This window comes from Corvus kubaryi, unplaced genomic scaffold (genome assembly GCF_017639235.1).
Source record: "Corvus kubaryi isolate FWS band 111438036 unplaced genomic scaffold, C.kubaryi_AGA036_p1.0 split1-131, whole genome shotgun sequence".
Taxonomy (NCBI): domain Eukaryota; kingdom Metazoa; phylum Chordata; class Aves; order Passeriformes; family Corvidae; genus Corvus; species Corvus kubaryi.
Genome location: NW_024582073.1, coordinates 29,465,958 through 29,485,450, shown reverse-complemented (window position 1 = coordinate 29,485,450; position 19,493 = coordinate 29,465,958). Strand labels below are relative to the sequence as shown.

General features: G+C 45.7%; 1 protein-coding gene across 2 annotated transcripts in view; it reads right to left on the bottom strand.

Annotated features, from left to right (window-relative positions):
* Positions 1 to 19,493, bottom strand: part of PTPRA (protein tyrosine phosphatase receptor type A) — a 114,829-nt gene that overhangs the window by 76,613 nt on the left and 18,723 nt on the right. For both annotated transcript variants that reach the window (XM_042052977.1, XM_042052976.1), the window contains exon 2: positions 10,997 to 11,131. Coding sequence is in view for 1 of the 2 variants with exons in the window: in XM_042052976.1 (XP_041908910.1) it covers positions 10,997 to 11,014 (18 nt within the window). In the remaining variant the exon portion in view is untranslated. The remainder of the gene's footprint in view (positions 1 to 10,996; positions 11,132 to 19,493) is intronic.

Below are 19,493 nucleotides of genomic sequence, written 5' to 3'. Positions count from 1 at the left end.
GTGGGATTCAACCCTCCTCAAACAACTCTGGTGACACAGAAATCACAAGAAGCCTGTGTCTCTTTGAGGGACAGTGCAGTATTTTTCCTAATCAAAATATTGTTATTGAGCTGATAAAATACTGATCAAGAGATAACCTCATTTTCTCCCACTCAATCCTTCCCCACTGCCACTGGGGTTCATGCTGGCATATGTTATTTTCATGCAGGCAGAAGGTAACGATAGGAAAGCAATTACTGGGTAACATTTTTTTTTTTTTTAATATAGTAAAATATTTATGAGCAATTTAATTTTTTCACGTCTGGTTGCTCCATGCACTGAGCCTACAACTCTACCACATCGTGGATGAGATGCTTCTTCACAATAGACTGCAATCCAGACAGCAGAACCTCCCAAAATCAGCACTGATGGACAGCGTGGTTGGTAACTGCGTCCTTTGGAACAGAATCCTATGAGAATCCCAGAATGTTTTGGGTGGGAAGGACCTTAAAGCTCATTCAGTCCCACCCCCCTGCCATGGGCAGGGACACCTTCCACCATCATAGGTTGCTCCAAGCCCCATCCAGCCTGGCCTTGGACACTTCCAGGGATGGGGCAGCCACAGCTTCACTGGGCAACCTCTCCTTCTGCTTTTTTAAGGGCTTGATGGATTCGAAACCAACATGAAAAGAGATTTTTTTCCAAAATATTTTATCACTAATCCCTGGATCTGGACCACAAGTTTCTCTCTGCTCTAAAAATGCAAAATTATCAGATTCAGTTAAGCAAAACATAGAAACTATTACACATGAGGGAAATTTCAGTATAAACCTTTTAAAGTTGTGTTAAGTGACAAGGAGGAGGTTGCTGACTCAAGGTATGTGAATATGGTGACCATAAACATCAGACCATGAGGTGTCCAACATGGGGACAATTTTTTGAAAGAGAAACTGAAGCTCAGCTCCTGTAGGTGTTTAAATTTCAGGTGGTGGGGTTTCTACAGTAAAAAAAGAATATTCCAAATATTCAATGTACAAAACTGACTTGGGTGAACGCTGCACTACTCAGGCTCCATGAAGAGATAAAAGTTTCATTTTTATCCTTAGAATCAGAGAACCATTAAGGTTGGAAAAGCCCTCTGAGATCACTGAGCCCACTGTTCCCCCAGCAGTGCCACATCCACACAGCTTTTAAATCCCCAGGGCTGGACCACCCTTTCCATGAAGGAATTTTCCTAATATCCAGTCTATCCCTTCCTTGAGCCACTGCCCGTCATGTGTCCCTTTGAGAAGCTATTTCAACCCAACTCTCCCCACAAGCCTCATAAAAGGATTTCACTGCAACAAATGCCACTGCAAAGAACAAGAATGACTTAAAAATCCAAATAAAGCTCTTTTTTTTTTTTTTAAACCATGTAATTGCAAATAACAAACATATCTGTGGTTTACAGAGGAGGCAATAAATTAAAGCTACAGTCACAAATCAGACCAGAAAAAGATACTTAAGTCATTCAATCCACCACCCTGGGATGGCTGCGGCCCCATGGGATTCTGCTCAGTTTTTGTGAAAGACTTGGAGTTCTGAATAGAAGAAGTACGACACGAAGAGCTCTCTCAGAAGTGTTTTTTTTGATTCTTATAAAATGAAGCCAGCCCTCTGGTGCTTCCTGAGCGCAGCCTCATCGGTCTGGCTGGAGAAAAGCAAATGGTCTTTAGCAAATAAGGTTTTTATGTGTGAGAGGAGCACATCATACATGAAAAGGAAGTTTGAATCCTGGTAGAATGGTTGTGAGTGTTTCTTCTGTAACCACCCCATGGTGGCCGTGACATTTCAGATTCTAGAAAAAGGGACAGGCATTTAAAATCTTTTTTAAATCACAGAATGGTTTGGGTGGGAAGGGACCTTAAAGCTCATCCAGTTCCGCCCTCTGCCGTGGGCAGGGACACCTCCCACTATCCCAGGCTGCTCCAAGCCCTGTCCAACCTGGCCTGAAACACCTTTTAACTTTAAATTCATGCAAAAAGATGCATTTTGAGCCATTAGGAAGCCGAGGTCCCCAGAGTTTTAACTTCCTCGCTGATTCTTCTGCTCTCACCAGACACTGAAGAATAAAAAAAAAAAAGCCAAAGTATTTTTTCATTTTTCATTGAGCTGTACCTCTCAACCAATGCATGAGGTGCCTATTTCCATAGCTTTGGTGAGCAGAAGTATTTTAGGAATGGTCAATAAACAAAACAAGTTGAGGGTTTGGGTGTTGCAGTGGTTTGGGGTTTTAATTTCTGGGGTTTTTTTGTATTTTGAGGACAAGAAGAAATGACCTCAAGTTGCACCATGGGAGGTTTAGATCGGATATGAGGGAAAATTCCTCCATGGAAGGAGTTGTCCAGCTCTGGCACAGGCTACCCAGGGCAGTGGTGGATTCATCACTCTTGGAGGGATTTAAAAGCCAAGTGGATGTGGCATTTGGGGACATGGTTTAGTGGTAACCTTGGCAGTGCTGGGTTAAGGGTTGGATTCAATGATCTTAAAGGTATTTTCCAACCCAAACAATTATATAATTCTGTAATTCTATGAAGGAAAAAAGCCCTATAACCACAAAGCCATGAACTCTGCACTAGTTTCCACTGTGTTTCCAGAATACATGTCCAAAAAGATGCATTTGGGGTGAATTAAAGACATTTTGCCAGAGATGAGTTTGAACAAATACACGGTGAGTAGCTCCTGTCCTTCAGCTGAAGTCCAGCTGGATGTAAATCTGTACAGACAGGTCTGGTTTCAGAGCAAGTCCATCCGTTACGAGTCTCATGACTTTCCAACACATTGTAAGCAGGAGAAAACCCAAAAATTTGACTGAATGAGCTTTTTCAGTGATCTGGGCTGTAGCTGGAGCCATCTCCCCACACCACAGATGTGACAGCACCACAATAGAATGAATAATTCTCGTAACTCCCTCCGTACCCAAGGACAGCACTCAGAGCCTAAATTAGGAACACGAAAACCATTAACATGACCAATTAACCTCCGCCCCACCCTCCCAGCACCACATAAAAGCCGACGTAACAATCCCCAAGATAACATTGTGTGTCAGAAATATCACACACAGGAATACAGCAGTGGCAACGCTTGTTTCCTGGCCTGGGAAAGCTGCTATAATTGTAGTGCATTGTGCTCCTGGAGGATTTCGAGTTGGAAATTGGTTGACAACAGTCCTGGTTTGCTGGAATTTCCTATCAGGCTCCTAAAACTCTTTGGGTTCCCCAAGCAACACCGTGTCAAGGTGCTGTTCTGAGTTCTGGACATGTGGTTCAGCAGGAATTTAATTTTCTTGGTAGAAATAAGTCAAGATCATCCCAGGGATATAAAAGCTGGATGCAGAGAAGACAAGCAAATTGAGTAGAATTTGTGTGTTTGGGATTTTTGATGCATGTTTCATTGCTAAGGGAACTTAAACCAAAATCAGCTTCGTTTTTGGAGGCCCTCCAGCTGAGTCAAGAGCACAGATATTTGGGAGATCATCTCATTTTAAGGAATTTCTCCATGGAAAAGGTTGTAAGCATTGTAGGGGGCTGCCCAGAGAGGTGGTGGACCCCCCATCCCTGGAGGTGCCCAAGGAATGACTGGATGTGGCACTCAGTGCTCCCGTATGGGTGACAAGGTGGAGATTGGTCACAAGTTGGACTCAATGATCTTGGAGATCTTTTCCAACCCAAATGATTCTGTGATTTTTTGCTCATTCAGCTATTACATTACACATAATTCAGAGGTTTGGATCTCCAACCTGACCAGCCTCCCAGGAAATCCCTCAAACTCCCAGAAACCACCACACTCTCTTCACACAGGTCCTCAGTCCATGGCATTCTCCCCTCCTGGTGGAAGCCATCCTTGCAAGCAAAATTCTTCCAAGTAATCCCCCACACCTTTCTAGAGAATTTAAAGTGCCCAGATGACAAATGTGAGGAGTGTTAAGGATTCCTCTCTTCCAGGAAATCCCAAAGGATGTGGCACCTGACAAACCCATGGAATTTTGAAGTCCTGTCTTTATAGAGAGGTTTTATCTCAATGAAGCCTTCTCCAGTCAGTATTTCCAGGTCCCACCAACACCAGCTTTTAGCTCTAAGTGCTTTTCTACCAAGGCCAGACAAGGTTAAAAGCGACACCTTCACTCATTTTGGTACTTTCCAGTTAAAATGAACAGATTTCAGTGACCCAAACAGACAATGCTGGAGAAGGGCTTCTCCAAAATGAAAACAACATTTTTGATGTCCCCAGCAATGCCAAAAAGCTGTTGGCATCTTAATTTTATCCTTGTGGTGACCTGTTGGCTTAGGCCTTGCCTCAGTTTCATCCTCACTTTCTCTCCATGAAAAGCAACGATTTCCACTTCAATCCTCCCTTACTTAAGATCTTTTGTAAGTTATCTAGAGCATTTCATTTTGGGGCTGTTTCCTTTAAAGTTGGAATTTTTCCTCCTCCGCTGTGATGCCGGTTGTTTGTTTGCTGAGGACCCCACAAGGCAAGAGGAAGTGCAGCCTCCCGGGAATTTTTCAAGGGTGAAGCTCAACACCATCCAGGCCCCAAACAATAAATACCTCCCTCATTAGTATGCTGAGCCACATTAGTTCTGCTGCTCACAGAGCCAGAGCATCAAAGTGGGGCTGAATCTTCAATTTCACAGTTTGCAACGTGATGCATCAGATGTTCCCGGGGCTCTGGGCACCAACGGGATTCACAAAGAGTTTGAGGCGTGTGAGGTGCTGCTGGTAAATCTGCTAATGCCTGTGAAAGAGGCAGCACGTGCCTCTGAGAGAAGGAGGATGAAGTCATCCTACATTAAATCAGGGTTAAGGCAGCGGAAGGGCGAAGTGACTGCCCAGCATCACACTCGAGGCTTTGGTAATACCATGACCTCAGCTGAGGAGTTGGCATCATCCTAAAAATCAAACATGGATTACCTAAGAAGTAAATTTACACTGCAGAAATTTGCATCAACTTTGGGAAGTCTCATGGTCTCTCCACTCAACCTCCCCACTGCTACTCAGTTTTCACAGAATTTGCAAGATTTGAAGATTTGGAAGATTCTCAAACATGGCTGGAATTGCTCAGAGGTTCTGAAGGTTATTTGGGATGGAGGGGCTGATAAATGCAGACTGTCCTGTTACTGCTCTCCTGTCTTTAGGAAGTGAGTTTTAAGAACACAATACGTTACTCATCATTGTAAGAAAACTGACAACTGTCATGGCTGCAGTTGTACCTGTACTTATCAAATATCAGCATTTCAGCTGATTTTTGCACGGAGAACTCTTTGTCCCTATTGAAAATAGTATTCCCTAAAGAAGACTACATTAGCACTGATGATTACATCAGAGTAAGACCAACCTAGGCCAGGGAATGCTTCACTGTATTAAAAGTCGTAGCAAAAAGGTGTCAGGAATGGCAAGAGACTCCCAGATACTCCAGTTGGCAGCAGGATTCCTCAATGCATGTGTAGCATTATGGCTTTAGAGGCTTTGCAGGCATTGCACAGATTAATCACACAAAGTAATGATCTCACAGTGAAGGGCTGAGCTGGAATTAGAGAGATTTATGCTCAGGTCCCAGCTCTTGGAGTTCTCACCCCTAGGGAAGTCGTATCAACTCCTGCATCTCGCCTCCCCTTCCCACAAAACCTCCTTTGAATTACTGATTGCAGAACCTGAGTGAAGATGCCAGAGGGAAAGACCATTCCAAAGGCTTTTTAAAAATTATTATTTTTTCCTTAATACCTGCTGTGAGGCACTGTCTTGTTTAATTCATGATTCTCTGAAGAAAGATTTGCCATCTTAAGAGAATAAAACCAAGTCTGCATTATCTTTTTAAAAACATCACGTGTTTCTACTACTGCTGAAGTCTAGGCCTCAACAAAACACTCACATGGACCTATCAAAAAATGTGCAGTGCAATTTCAGGTAATAATGAGTTTGATGGGATGTGGTTACAACGTGTTTGAAGACCCAAAGTTTGGGTCAGGCAAAATTATGAAGTTAGCAGAGCATTTTTTGACCTAAATTCCCACAGGAACAGAAGGGCACAGCAAGAAATACTGTCCCACAAAGCTTTGTGTATTTTGTCACTCCCACTGCTGAATACCTCAAGACTTTGGTTCTTCTGGAGTCAAAGGTTAGGCTCTTCCTTTAATTTCCCAAGCTCACATCACAGAAAATAAGACATTTAACTGTCGTCATGAATTTCTACGCCTGTTACTCCACACCAGCTCACCTGCAACCCCTTGAACATCCAACCTCTGGCATTTCTTTGGTCACATCCCAATTCCTTCATAAACCAAAGAGATATCCAAGATTTCTTGGAATGTGGCTTCTTCCCATCGCCCAAGACACAAAATGCAGGCCAGGGTTTGGTGAGGATGGGAAGAAAAGGGAAAGCATGTGGGTGGAAAAAAACCAATGAAGTTCAGCCATGTACAGAAGTATTTTTTTTTGGGTTTGGGTTTTTTTTTTTTTTGTTTTGTTTTGTTTTTTAATTGACACTCAAAACTTCTATGAAGAATTTGCCGTGAGACAATAACTGTGTCTTGGTGGTGACATCTGTGCCATGCACAGCCCAACAGCCAGAGGTGACAGTCACACCTCCAGACATCTCCAACCACAGCAACCAAACCTTCCTGCCCACACTCCACCTGAAATTGCACTGGGAGGCCTCAGAAATCCCACAGGATTCCAACCAATCTCCAGCTGCCTTCAAAGCATAATTAACTGCAATTGCCTTTTTGATTTTATCTCCATTTTCTCAGGTTCTGGGCAATTTGGGAAAGCTCTCTGTGTACCTACAGGTAAGAATGCACACCAGTGCATGCATCTACTTGTCTGGAGCTACCAACTTCCCAGTGGATCTGCTTTTCTCAGGGCCTCCTCAGAGAATGAAACTTAGGGAAGAAGCCCATCCTTTGGGAAATTCTCCTTCTTATCCTGTATAGTTACCGATAAAAAGATTTCTGTTCCTGCTGGTGATATGAGCTCAAATCAAGGGAGTGTTCAAGCTCAGCTTGGCTCCACTAGGCTCAAGCTCCTTGCTTCCCACAAGGTTTTCTGACAAATTGCTCTCACAGGGATTTTAAAAAAAGATGCTGACCTGGCCCTTGCAGTAAGAAAGAGACTTTCCTTCCTTCTCTGCCTAAATTTTATAGTTTCCCAAAAAAAACCAGAAAGAAGGGATTCAGAGAAAGCAATGGGGAACCTGTACAGGAAAAAAAAGGGGAAAGTCTGACCTGGGTCAAGGAGTAATTGATACTTCAGGCTACAGCTTCGTCCATTTTCAAAGAATCATAGAATCAGGGAATGGTTTCAGGGAATCCCCAGGCTGGATGGGGCTTGGAGAAACCTGGTCTAGTAGAGGATGTCCCTGTGTTGGAAGTAGATGGTCTCTAAGGTTCCTTCCAACCCAAGCCATTCCATGATTCTATGAGAATTCTTGCCCCTGCAGGGAAGGTTCAGCACTAGTTTCATTCAAAAATACAGACTGGGTGTAGTCAACGGGTTGGAGAAATCCATCCAAAAAATTAGAGAGCTGTTTCAATCTGAAAAACTTTCCTAGTCAGTGGAAAATTCAGCTTTGCTAGAAAGTCAGCTGGAAGTTTCCGAGCCAGTCCAGGCAGGGGTTTGCCTGTACACCCCAAGGAGAAAGGCCAAGAACGAGGCATCCAAACACAGCCCTGCCAAAACCTCCCTGGTTTTACCATCCAGAGCTCACATCCAGACCTCCTGTCCTGCTGTTCGCACTGCACACGGAAGGGTTTCCAAGAAATGTTTGTTGGCAGCAATCCCAAAAAACCCAGCTTCCGAACCGCTGTGGGAGCAGAGGTGGCTTCTCTGTGGATTTTGAAAGCTGAATTTCCAAAGAAATTCCAGCATTTTTGAACAAGGCCCTTGATTTTCCTAAGCAAAACTATTTCTGTGAGCCTAAGGAAGGGCTGGTGGTCGAAGGACCTGAGGAAGATGATCCTGCCCACATTCCTATATTGTTATTCCAAGTTTTGCACGGCGTCGGGGATGCTTCCCCCCTACCCTTCCCGTAAACCTGCTGGGATCATAAAAACAGTTATGGTGGAAAAAACTGTGTGAACCCAGGTTTTAGAAGGAATTTCTTGACTATGAGAGTGGTGAGGCCCTGGCACAGGCTGCCCAGACAAGCTGTGACTGCCCTTGGATCCCTGGAAGTGTCCAAGGCCAGGCTGGATGGGGCTTGGAGCAGCCTGGGATGGTGGAAGGTGTCCCTGTGCATGGCAGGGGAGTTGGAATGAAATGGTCTTGAAGGTCCCTTCCAACCCAAATATTCTATGATTCTATGTCCCTGCTCGTGGCAGGGGGGCTGGAATGAGATGACCTTTAAAGGTCCCTTCCAACCCAAGTATTCTACAATTCCCACTCAATACCCTCTGAGACAGATGGCAGGTGTTTGGTAGTGGGTCTGTTCCCACCTCCCACCCTCCTTCCCCTCCTCCAGTAATGCATTTTAAGTCAATTTTGATATGAGACCACTGTGACCTCTACTCAGAGGTGCCACCAGACCTGGGAGCACTACGATGTCTGTGATCCCAAGGTTTTCAGTTGCACAAGCAAAACCTTTTGGGATATAATCAACATTTCAGAGCTAAATTCTGAAGCATTGTCACCTGTGCTCTGCAAACAGAGGCTCCCTGGTCTGCCAGCACTACTACTACTACGTCTGAGCTGGAATAAATGTGTGACATTGCAGAAATGGCTGACAAAAAGAGGACAGTAACTTGTGACAAGTGAATGTGACCCATGCAAACAAAGCCCAGAAATCTAGTGATACATCTGAGTGGGCAGATTTGTATGGGCTTCATGCATCACTTTTCCCCCACATAATCTGAATCTGAATGCTCTGGCCCTGTGACACAAATCAGGAAGTGACAGATAATGAAACACAAGCAGAAAAGGGTGCACAAGCCCTTCCAGCTCCCATCAGCTATTTCATAACCCCTGTTTTAGACAGAGAAAAAACACCCAGCCCAAAATGTCTTTCCAGTAGCCTACAGGAGTCAAGAGGTTCCTGGTACAATGGACACCTCTGACACTCCAGATCTTACCTAGAATCCCACACTGTCTGAGGCAGCTGAACAAGCCCCATGACCTCAGTGTGGACCTTGCTGTCTTATTCCCAAAGGGCTCTGCTGAAGAAGCTGCTGTTTTAATCCAAATTTTAATCTGATTTTGCTGCAAAAGGAAGGTGCTGAGGGACTATTTCACTTCAGCCACCAGAGTCACATCCACATGGGGCTTCGTCATGCAAGACAAACCACTCACACACAAGCAATTTTGTGGGGACCATTTCACCTGGCCAGTCACAGCACCGGCCATGGTGATCAGCCCACAGCCACTCCTCTTCATGTGGCTCCACACACATCCTGCCAATCCCAGCAGCTTCAGGATTCCAGCTGGCCACTGAATTCTAACCTCAAACAGCTCAGAAGCCCTGAAAGGCACATCCAAGCTCCTTCTTCTCTAAAAAATCCTTTTCTTATACCAGCAAAAACTGAAAAACAAATGGAGTTTAGGCTATTAACGTTTACACTGAGCATCATACATGAATTTTTTCTGACACTTCAGTCTCATTGAACTTACTTCTTAATGGGATCAGATATGGAAAAGAAGGCACCAAAGAGAAAGTCTTTCTCCTAAGACAGTTGGCCCTTCTCAGTAAATTAAAATCAGAGGCTATCCTGATCTGGAAGGGACCCACAAGGATCATCCCCATCCAACTCCTGGTCCTGCACAGGACAACCCTAATTACTGGAATTCATTCAGCTGTTGACCTCAATAGGAGTTTTCCCCAAATCAAAACGTGAGCAAAAAACAAAAGGCTTAAAAATGCACGAAGCAAAACACAACATAAAATTCAGTGAAGCACAGAGAGGAACACACACAAACAGATCTGAAACTCACTGCTAAATATCACACAGATTCCAAGGGAAGGATTTAGTCAACCCTAAAAGTGCTGGCTTCAGTTTGGCACCAAGGTATCAAATCAGATTTGCAATGAGTTCAAAGAATTTTTATATGAAACCATAAATTGGCCATGTTTGTGAAGCAGGCAGTGTCGGCAGGACGCTGTGTGGAAGCTTTAAGGAAATATCAAACCACAAATACAAACTACTTCTCCAGACAGGGTGAACCTGTGAAAGCCACAGCAACAAGAAATGCTTTAGGAAAAGACCTTGTTTATACAAATCCCCAGGTTCCACACGCACATCTCCCTTTGCTACTCCAGCAGCACCATCCCAGCACTGAATCCACCTGGGTTGGAACGAATCCTTTGAAACACCCCACAAGAAATCTTACAGTAGGGTTTTTATTTTTAATTTTTAAAAGCATTCCTCACTCTTTTCCACAGGTCAGACCACGGGAAGAACTTCGACCAGAAAAAATTCCCACAAACTCCCCGATGGATGTTGAGTTTTAATTCACCAATGTCCTGAGTAATGCTCCTTCTTACTCCATGGCCTTCCTTTCCTCAAAAAGACTCTGGGCTTTTTCTTTCTCCCTCCTCAGTAAATCACTCATGCAAGAATTCTGTGCCCACCTGCACCAAGGTAAGCATATATTTCAGTCTAATACAAATTCAGTACATTTTAGTCTAAGACTGGTTTGTGTAGACAAGAGAAAGAAACTGAAGAAAAGCCCTCTCCAAAAGAGCACAAAAATTGATGTCCAAACTCTATACACCTCACAACACAAGAAGTTTCAAAAATGAAAGCTTCTTTCAAGTAAATGAAGAGAAAACACTGGATTTATCCAAATTTGCACCAATACAAAGCCAACACCCCCCCAGTGTGAGAAGACCGCGTTCATTAGGATTGAACAAAGGAATGAGAGAGCGCAGGTTTCTCCGTGTAGGATCGAGGGATGCGAATCCATGAGGAAGCTGTACACCCTGGAACCTCCGAAGGCTACACCAGCACCACCTCCACACCCCAAACACCCCATCCATGCCTCTGCTGTACCTTGAAAGGGACGTTCATTCACCTCTTCGCCTCCCCAACGTGATGGCCAAAGCTTCTTCCGAATAATACCAAAACAGGAGGATGAGGAGCACACAATCAATCCTTGTTAAGGCTGATGATTATTCTCGATGCACCCTGGAAGAGAGGAACACGCAGTGAGTGGCTTGTGCCAAGATGAGTGAGTCCTTTCACACGGATCAGCCACATTAAACAAACAGCCTTTTTCTGCTTGGGTTTTGTTGTGGATGACTGGGATTGTCCAACTAAACTGAGACTGTCCCAGCCACTTACGGAGTCCCCATGTAGAATAAGTTTATCCAAGTATTCCAAGCTCACATGGAGAAACACCAGCCTGCAGAAGACATGGAGATGGTTAAGAGGAAGACTGAAGACCACAGCTCAAGTTTCGCGGAATAACCCAAGTTTGCATACCCTGTTAATACACCAGGAGCTAAAGGATAATTAATTTAAAAAATTAAGATAATTTAAAATAATTAAATAATAAATAAATCAAATAATTAAATAAATAATTAAAAAATTAATCCTAAATTGTTCTGTTCCCCAGACAGGACAACAAGGATCATACATCACTTGGCCTGAAGCTGGAAAGATCTCCTTTTAAGCAAGATTTTACATCCAAATCTAGACTGCTGCCTTAAAAACACCCTTTTTTTTGGAGAGGAAAGTGAAAGTTTGTGGGCATGAGCTGCGTACTCATCAGGTCAGCCAGCACCAGTGGGAAAAGAGGACAAATCTCTGGACAGCACAAACCCTTCTGGAGGCCTGGAAGGTGCCTTCAAAGGCTCCTCTGCTCATGAAAACAGCCCCAAGGTGGAATTAGGAATGGATCAGTTAAAGCATCTACAGGAGTGAGAGTGACTCCTCTGGAGCTGTGGGTATGTTGGCAAGGAGGAGAGGAAAACAATATTCCATCAGGCTGGGGCAGAGACAAGTGAATTATTCCCTTGGCAACCAGCTTCACGGGACCTGGTTCTCTCCTCAGTTATTCAGCTGTATATATTTGGCTCCTCAGTTACTTTCTGTAGGACTCCTCCAGTTTTAGATCTCATTTCCAACTCAAATTGGCCACATCTTCCACGTGCTGCACAAAGCACAAACAAGCAATGTGCATTTTTCTAAGGTAAGGTGAGTCTAAAACAGCCGAAACCACCTGAGCCATGGGAACATCTGGCAAAATTAAATGTCCTTCTCAATGGAGCAAAAGAAAAGCTGATGCTCTTTGTTCTACTGCTTTATTAGGGCATTAAAGCCTCACACAGAGTGAGCTCCCAAACCATCCACCCACAGCAAAGGCAGCAGCAGAACCAGGGCCTGAGAGGTCCAAGAGCAGCTCCCAGGAACCTCTTAAACATCTGGGTGTAAGTGATGGAGACTTCCAGGTTAGAGAGCACCACTGTAAAAACCAACATCCCCACATCCAACATCCCTGGATGTGTCCAAGGCCAGGTTGGATGGGGATTGGAGCAACCTGATCTAGTGGAAGGTGTCCCTGCCACCTGTCTTGGAACTAAACGGTCTTGAAGGTCCTTCCAACCCAAACCATTCTGTGTTTCATAGGAGGAGATACATTCTGCAGGCAGAGGGAAGGAGCAGCAGAGCATCTTCTCCCTCATGGTGCAGCAGTGCTCCCTGGACACCCACTCCACCGCTTTGCATTCCCCAACAAATAACCCAGCCTGCCCATGGCAATGTGGATCCCCAATCCGGCTCGGCAGCAAAACAGGCTCCCTCTAATTATCCCTCAGCCTGACGACATCCGAATGGTGGAACAGAGACACAAAATGAGAGAGTGTGAAAACAAGCCTGTCTCCTTTCTCCCTTCACACTGCAGGTCCCAAGCGCACGCGGACTCGCTCCCGCCTGAGTCATTCCCAGCAGCGCTTCACAACCACAGAGCATTCCCACGCAGGAGGCTTTTTTTGCAAAATTATTTAAAAATGGGAGGACAGCGAGAGCGACTCTGGGACTCGAAGGAGCAACAGTGTGATGAGAAGGATCAGTCGTGTCTATGGAGCCTTATTAGAAGTAATTTATAGGCAAGTAAAACAAATATCCCCCCCCACTTTTCCATGAAAACTCTGAATTCCATACTGATTTACACGCTTTCCAATCTCATTGACTTCAGAGGGATTGCCTGCGGTAGGAATCACCAGGCTGCAGCCTCCCAGCAATAGAGTAATCCCTTCATATTCCCCCTTTCAAAAGCCCCATCATCTGACCAGGTGCTGCAGCTCAGACCCCATGAGCTGAGTTCCAGCCCTGCGGCAACGCTTCTCCTCTCCCTGCAAAAGCTTGGGAAGGTGGAGAAAGGGAAATAAAAGTCTGATGATGGAAATGCCTCTTGGAGCGTGGCTGAGCTGGGGGGAGAGAGGCCCGAACCCTCCTTCCACCTAATTAAATCCAGATCCAAAAGCTGTTCTGATCTGAGGGCATTATGTATTTTTGTTAGGAAGGGCAGGGATAAATGAACTCCTAACTCTGGCCCTAATCTTTTTTTCACTGTTGTTCAAATTCTCCCACTTCCTAAGATTTCAGCGTTTCCTTGTGATAAAGAGGAGCTCTGGCCTGCCAGCTCATCTGCCCATTTTCTCTCCACGGCATCTGGGCAGATGCTCCCTCCAACCAAGCTCTTAAAAAATCACAGGACCTGCTTCTCCATTTACAAACATTGGTGCAAAAGGCAACTGCTGACCCCACTCTTTGGTCACAGCTGTTATTTACAGCCCCACCAGCACACTGGAGAGATGATAATAAATGTTTAATGGTCCAGTAAACACCAAGGGCTTTATCTCCAGCCTATTTCCCAGCCTGATCAAATATAATAATCCTTTGTATGTCTGTCTGCCACTTCCCTGGCTTCCTGTGGGATGGGAGGAGATGGACAGGGCTGCTCTATATTCAGAATATAGGGAAAAAGGGGTTAGTTATAGGGACATAAATGTTTTCCCTGCTTCCATATCAATTCTTTGCTCCCAGAAGGTTAGGACTACACATCAACCTGTTGGACCTCAACTTCTACATAATATAGAAATGCAGGCAGCATCTACCTCTAGGATTCAACGCAGCAGTTATAAATAACAGGAATATTACACAGAGGAAGTGGGGAATATGCGGAGGAAATTGAGAGAAGAATCATTCACTTACAGACTGGGCAGATAAACCACTTCCTCAGATCTGAAATGGAAGATCTATTCCTCCTCCAATTATAGCTGTGGGTCCATTACTCAATATTCCCTCCCCATGCAAGTCTTACTTATCTCATAGAGCCTCATCTCTCCCAGATGACACTGTAAATGAGTCATTTGACACATTAAAGTGAAGCAGTTAGGGTTTTATTATGCTATTACACATCACCGTGACAAAGCTTCCCTAAAGACCTGATGCTAAATCACAGCCCAATTCTGGTTTGGGAAACCAATCCTAAATCACAGTCCAGTTCTGGTTTGGGAAACTGATACTAAATCACAGTTCAATTCTGGTTTGGGAAACTGGTCCTAAATCACAGCCCAGTTCTGGTTTGGGAAATTCACACAACCAAGAGAAAAAGCCACGAGGACTCTGCAGGTCAGACCTCCCCATTTAGGGCTGCACCTATTCAATACACAGGCTCCAGGAGCCAGACCTTTTCCATAGCTCTCCAGACCATGTTCAAGGTTTGGGTTGGTTTTTTTTTCAGCCTCCAAAGGAGCCCCAAAATCAAGTCCTGGCACTGGTGAGGTCTTTCATACAGCCAAAGCCACCTGACTCCACCAACACCAGCACTTCCTGGCTCAGATGACAAGAGAGACCTGCTTCCCAGTTTGATCTGGTCAGACTGGAGGGTCTTCTAAGGCTGATCTGTGCAGAAGATGAGGGATCAGGGCAGGATTATGTAAACTAAGGCTTGAAGCCAAAATAAAGGAGCCTGGAGGCAGGGCTGTCATCAGGGCGTAGCTCAGCTGTGCCTCCACGCACCAGCCCCTTCCCTCCCTCCCTCCCTCCATGGGCCATTTTCACTCAGCGTGGCCAGGAGACTCTTGCAGAGGGCGTTTGAAACTCCCAGAGCTGCCAAAAATGTCCAATTAAAGCCCAGTGAGAGCTCATAATAAATCCACCCCAGTGAACCGCAGCCCTGCTCGGCTGCCTTTCTGGGTGAACCCAAAAATCGTGAAAGCAAAGACCTCCTGGCAATTACACCCAAAAGGTTTCCTGTCTCTGCACAAATCTTTGTTTGCTTTGGGTTTTAGTGGTAGATGGGAGCACAGACTACAACTTGTGGGAGATAGGTTATTGCTGCTAAAGCAAAGAGCCTTTTTCCTTCCCCCCCCGAACAGATAAAGCACTAAAAATGCTGCTCTGAAACAGCTTGGTCCTGCATTCACAGATGGCAGCAGAAATTAGCATTATTTATCAGTGGCTTTAGTCACTTTTTAAAAGAAAAGCAGATAAAGGAAGACGTGCACCTGAATTAAGGCTCCTTACCCTTTCTTTTGCAACTAATACTTCAAAATGCAGCAGGGAAAGAACGTTTTGCAGAGCTTTAGGAAATCACACTTGAAAAAAAAATACATTTACCCAAGAAGGCGAATGAAAACAAGCAGAACAATAAGAGTCACGGAAGTTTGCTCTGAGGAGACAGCTGGGAAGGTGAAAGGAGGAAGCAAGCAAAGAAAACACACAGCATAAAGATAGAAATTAATCCAAAACAGCAGGAGAAGAATTATTAAGCCATTTTACATTCTTCCAGCAGAGGAGATGTGATCACACAGTGCTGTTCGATGCCAAATGTAGCTGCATTTGTGCATAAGTCACACCCCTGCAGAGGGCTCAGCCCAGCCCTGCATCTCCTGAGGACCTTGATCTCCCTGTCTCAGAACAGTGGTGGAGGTTTGAAAGGACCTCTGGAGATCATCTGGTCCAACTCCCTGCTCAGCAGGGTCACACAGAGCCAGCTGCCCATGATTGTATCCTGATAAAAGCTCAATATCCCCAAAGATGGAGACTCCACAACATCCCTGGGCAACCTGTGCCAGGGCCTGGTCACCCCCACAGCCAAAACGTGTTCCCTGATGTTCAGAAGAACCCTGTTGTGGTCAGTGTGTGCCCATGGCCCCTTGTCCTGTCCCTGGGCACCACTGGCTAGAGCCTGGCTCCATCCTCTCTGCACCCTCCCTGCAGGTGTCGATGGACAGGGATGAGGCCCCTGGAGCCTTCTCTTCTCCAGGCTGAGCAGTCCCAGCTCTCCCAGCCTTTCCTCAGAGCAGAGATGCTCCAGTCCCCTCACTGGGCTCTCCCCAGTCTGTCCATGTCCCTCCTGTCCTGGGGAGGCAGGATCCCCTCCCTGGACCTGCTGGAAGTGTTTTGTCTCACACAGCCCAGGCCACCACTGTCCTTTCTGGGCACATTGCTGCCTCAGGGTGAACTTGGTGTCCAGCAGGACCCTCAGGTCCTTTCCTGTCCAGCTCCTTTCCAGGTGGGTGACCCCAGCACAAACTGGTGCCTGGGGCTGTGTGAGGAATTGCAGGGAAATAGCAAACACAGGAAAGAAAAACACTTGTAGGCCACTACAAAATCTGCTGTCAGGGAAGCTTATCACCAAAGAGCTTAGTTCAGATGAAGGACAAATAAAAAAAGGCACAGAGAGCATCATATGATAAATAGGCATCATTTTCTCCAGCAGTGAAGCCTGTCCTCACTGCAAGAACTTGCCATTTCCTCCCAGCACAAATGGATTACTCATGGACAGAGAAGTCGGGAACAAAATTAACTCTTGGAGCCCAGCGTGTCCCAGGAGAGGAGCTCAATCCCAGACTGCTCCTTCCTCCACAGCACTCAGACCAGAAGCCTGGTGGCCTCTTTGATTGCTTCCATCACCACAATAATTACTTTAATTTTTAGCTTCTTGATTTTGGCAGAGACTCTCTTAAAAGCCGAAGGAAGAACAATTAAATGTGAGAATTAAGTGAAATAAGGTGCCAACAGGGTTTGGTGTCTGCCCCTCTTCCCTTAAGTGGGGTGGAAGATTAAGTGCTCAGCACATGGGCTCCTGAGAAAGCCTCCAAAGGGAGGCACCCTCAGAAGAGATCCAAAAAGCCTTTTTCTTAATAGAAACCACCTAGAACTTGCCAAAACCCCCCTAAATTCTGCAGGACTGGCAGGATGGAGCCTTGGCTTCAGCTCCCACTTGGGCTTAGCAATACAAATCCACCTCCCACACGCCAGGGAAAGCAACCCAAAGTCTATTCTGTCCTTCCTGTGGTGCTGAGCAGCCAAAATGCGAGTCACTCCTCCAGAAAGTACAGAGTGAGCTGATTTATGGACTTACCAAGGAGGGAAGTTCTGATCAGGGTCCTCTTTACCAGGATTTTCATGTGTTTTACGTTAGGTATTCATTGGACCTGAGGAATCCACAAGCACTCCCACTGCACACGATGCTGAGAAGAGGGACCAGGACACAATTCCTTCCCTGTTATGTTATCACCTGCTCAGGTTTGAGGGATTCAGCACCTCTGTTCCACACAGCCAGACAATGCTGCAGATTTCTCACCAGAGAACAAAGCAATGGGAACCCAACACCTACACCAGCAGCAGCTCAAGGAGCTCCCAGTGTTGGCTGCCCAAGGAGCCCAGAATCCTGGGATCACAGTTCTCACCCTCTTTTTTCAAGAATACAGTCATCAAAAATTGTCTCTTGCTTGAAGGCTAACTGCTGTGTGACAGTCACATTCCAAGTTTTCTACTCATTCATGAATTCAAAAGTCAGGCTGAGCACAGGCACCATTAAGTCCAGTTTCCTTATTTTTGAGAACACGTGTAATTATCCCCAACTTCAGAGACACAAACCACTCCTGGAGAAGTGACTTGTCAAACAGCAAGATGACAGACGCAGCAACAAGAGCCCACTCACCCTGCCACTGGTCTCATGTCTCACAAAATAATTGCCTTCCCACCCAGAACTAAAGGTTACAACTACAGAGAGAATGAGTCAAGCCGGAAAGACATATTTAAAAAATGGGAAAAAATGGAACAAAAAAGGTTTTATGAAAACACACCGGCATGTGTAAGCCAGGAGAGAGACCATTTCTGCATTGCACCTTGTTTGCTCATGCTTTGTCTCAGCTGCCAACCACAAATTAAATACCTCAGTTAAAACTTTGCTCATCTGGTACCTTTAATACTTACTTAGTCACTAGAAACCGAACATCTGTTTTGCTTTGAGGCTTTCAGCAGTGACTCAATGTTATCGGCAGTGTTGGACTGCTGAAGATGAGTATTCCTGAGGTTTTTTTTCCCCCCCCCACCCCACTCCTAGCAACAGGGCTTCTTGCTTTGGGGAGAAATCAGCTGACAAAGTTGTGTTATAAAATCATTACAGTAGAGGAGGAAGCGCGGGATGCAGAGAAATTTCATCCTCAGCTGGAAACAACCCAGCGTCTACCTGTGTCCCACAGCTCCCTGGGATCGATACACCTTTGGCTCCCGGGCTCTGGAGAAGCAGCAACCTCCTGCTGTGTTTACAGCCAGCTCGATAAACAAAATGCAGTTAAAATGCCTCCAGCAACCTCTCAGCGTGTGCGTCCCCCCCCCCCCCCCCCCAGGCTGCGAGCAATCCCATAGCTTTATCTGGGATTTAACCTCCGCTGGCTCCGGGCACGGCAGAGAGCTCAGCATCACATCTTCATCAGCAGGGAAGTTCCCGAGGTGGAGGCGTAGCTCCGGGAAGAGGATGCAGCAGCAGGAAATATCCCAGCACCGAGGGACCCAATTAACTCGCTGATAGAAGACACCAGCATCCTATTAGCAGGGTAGACACTGTGCCTGCACAAAGGCATGCCATGCCTGGGAAAAGGACTTCAAGGATAACATACGCTGAGTGTGTGTGCCAGGGAAGAGCTTGGACACGGTCATCATCTTGTCCTGCTGTAAGGGAAGGGATCTGGGCAGTATCCAAGCCAGCCCATCACTAAAAGTCATTTCCCTGCTGTGTTCGCAGGGATGATCCTGCTGCTTCTTCAGTGAGTGGGGAATTTTCCCTGGAAGGGCATCAGACATAGATTTTCCCTTCACCTCGCCAAATGGTGGCTATAAAACAGACCCAGGTGTTGGAAAGGCCAAAACTCAGGTTGGCTTTATGGTGTTTCAGAGAATCACAAAATATCCTGAGCTCAAAGGGACCCACTCAGGGATCATCGAGTCCAACTCCTGTTTCACCATCTCCAGCACCAGAGATAGGCACACACAGAATCACCCAGGTTCTAAAGGACCTCCAAGATCATTGAGTCCAACCTGTGACCCATCACCACCCTGTCAACCAGACCAGAGCACTGAGTGCCATGTCCAGTTGTTCCTTCAACACCTCCAGGGACAGGGATTCCACCACTTCCCTGGGCAGCCCAGTCCAGCATTTTATCACCTTTTCTATGAAGAATTGCCTCTTAATGACCAACCTGAACCTCCACTGGAGCAGCTTGAGACTATAAGGGGTTCACTGAAAGGG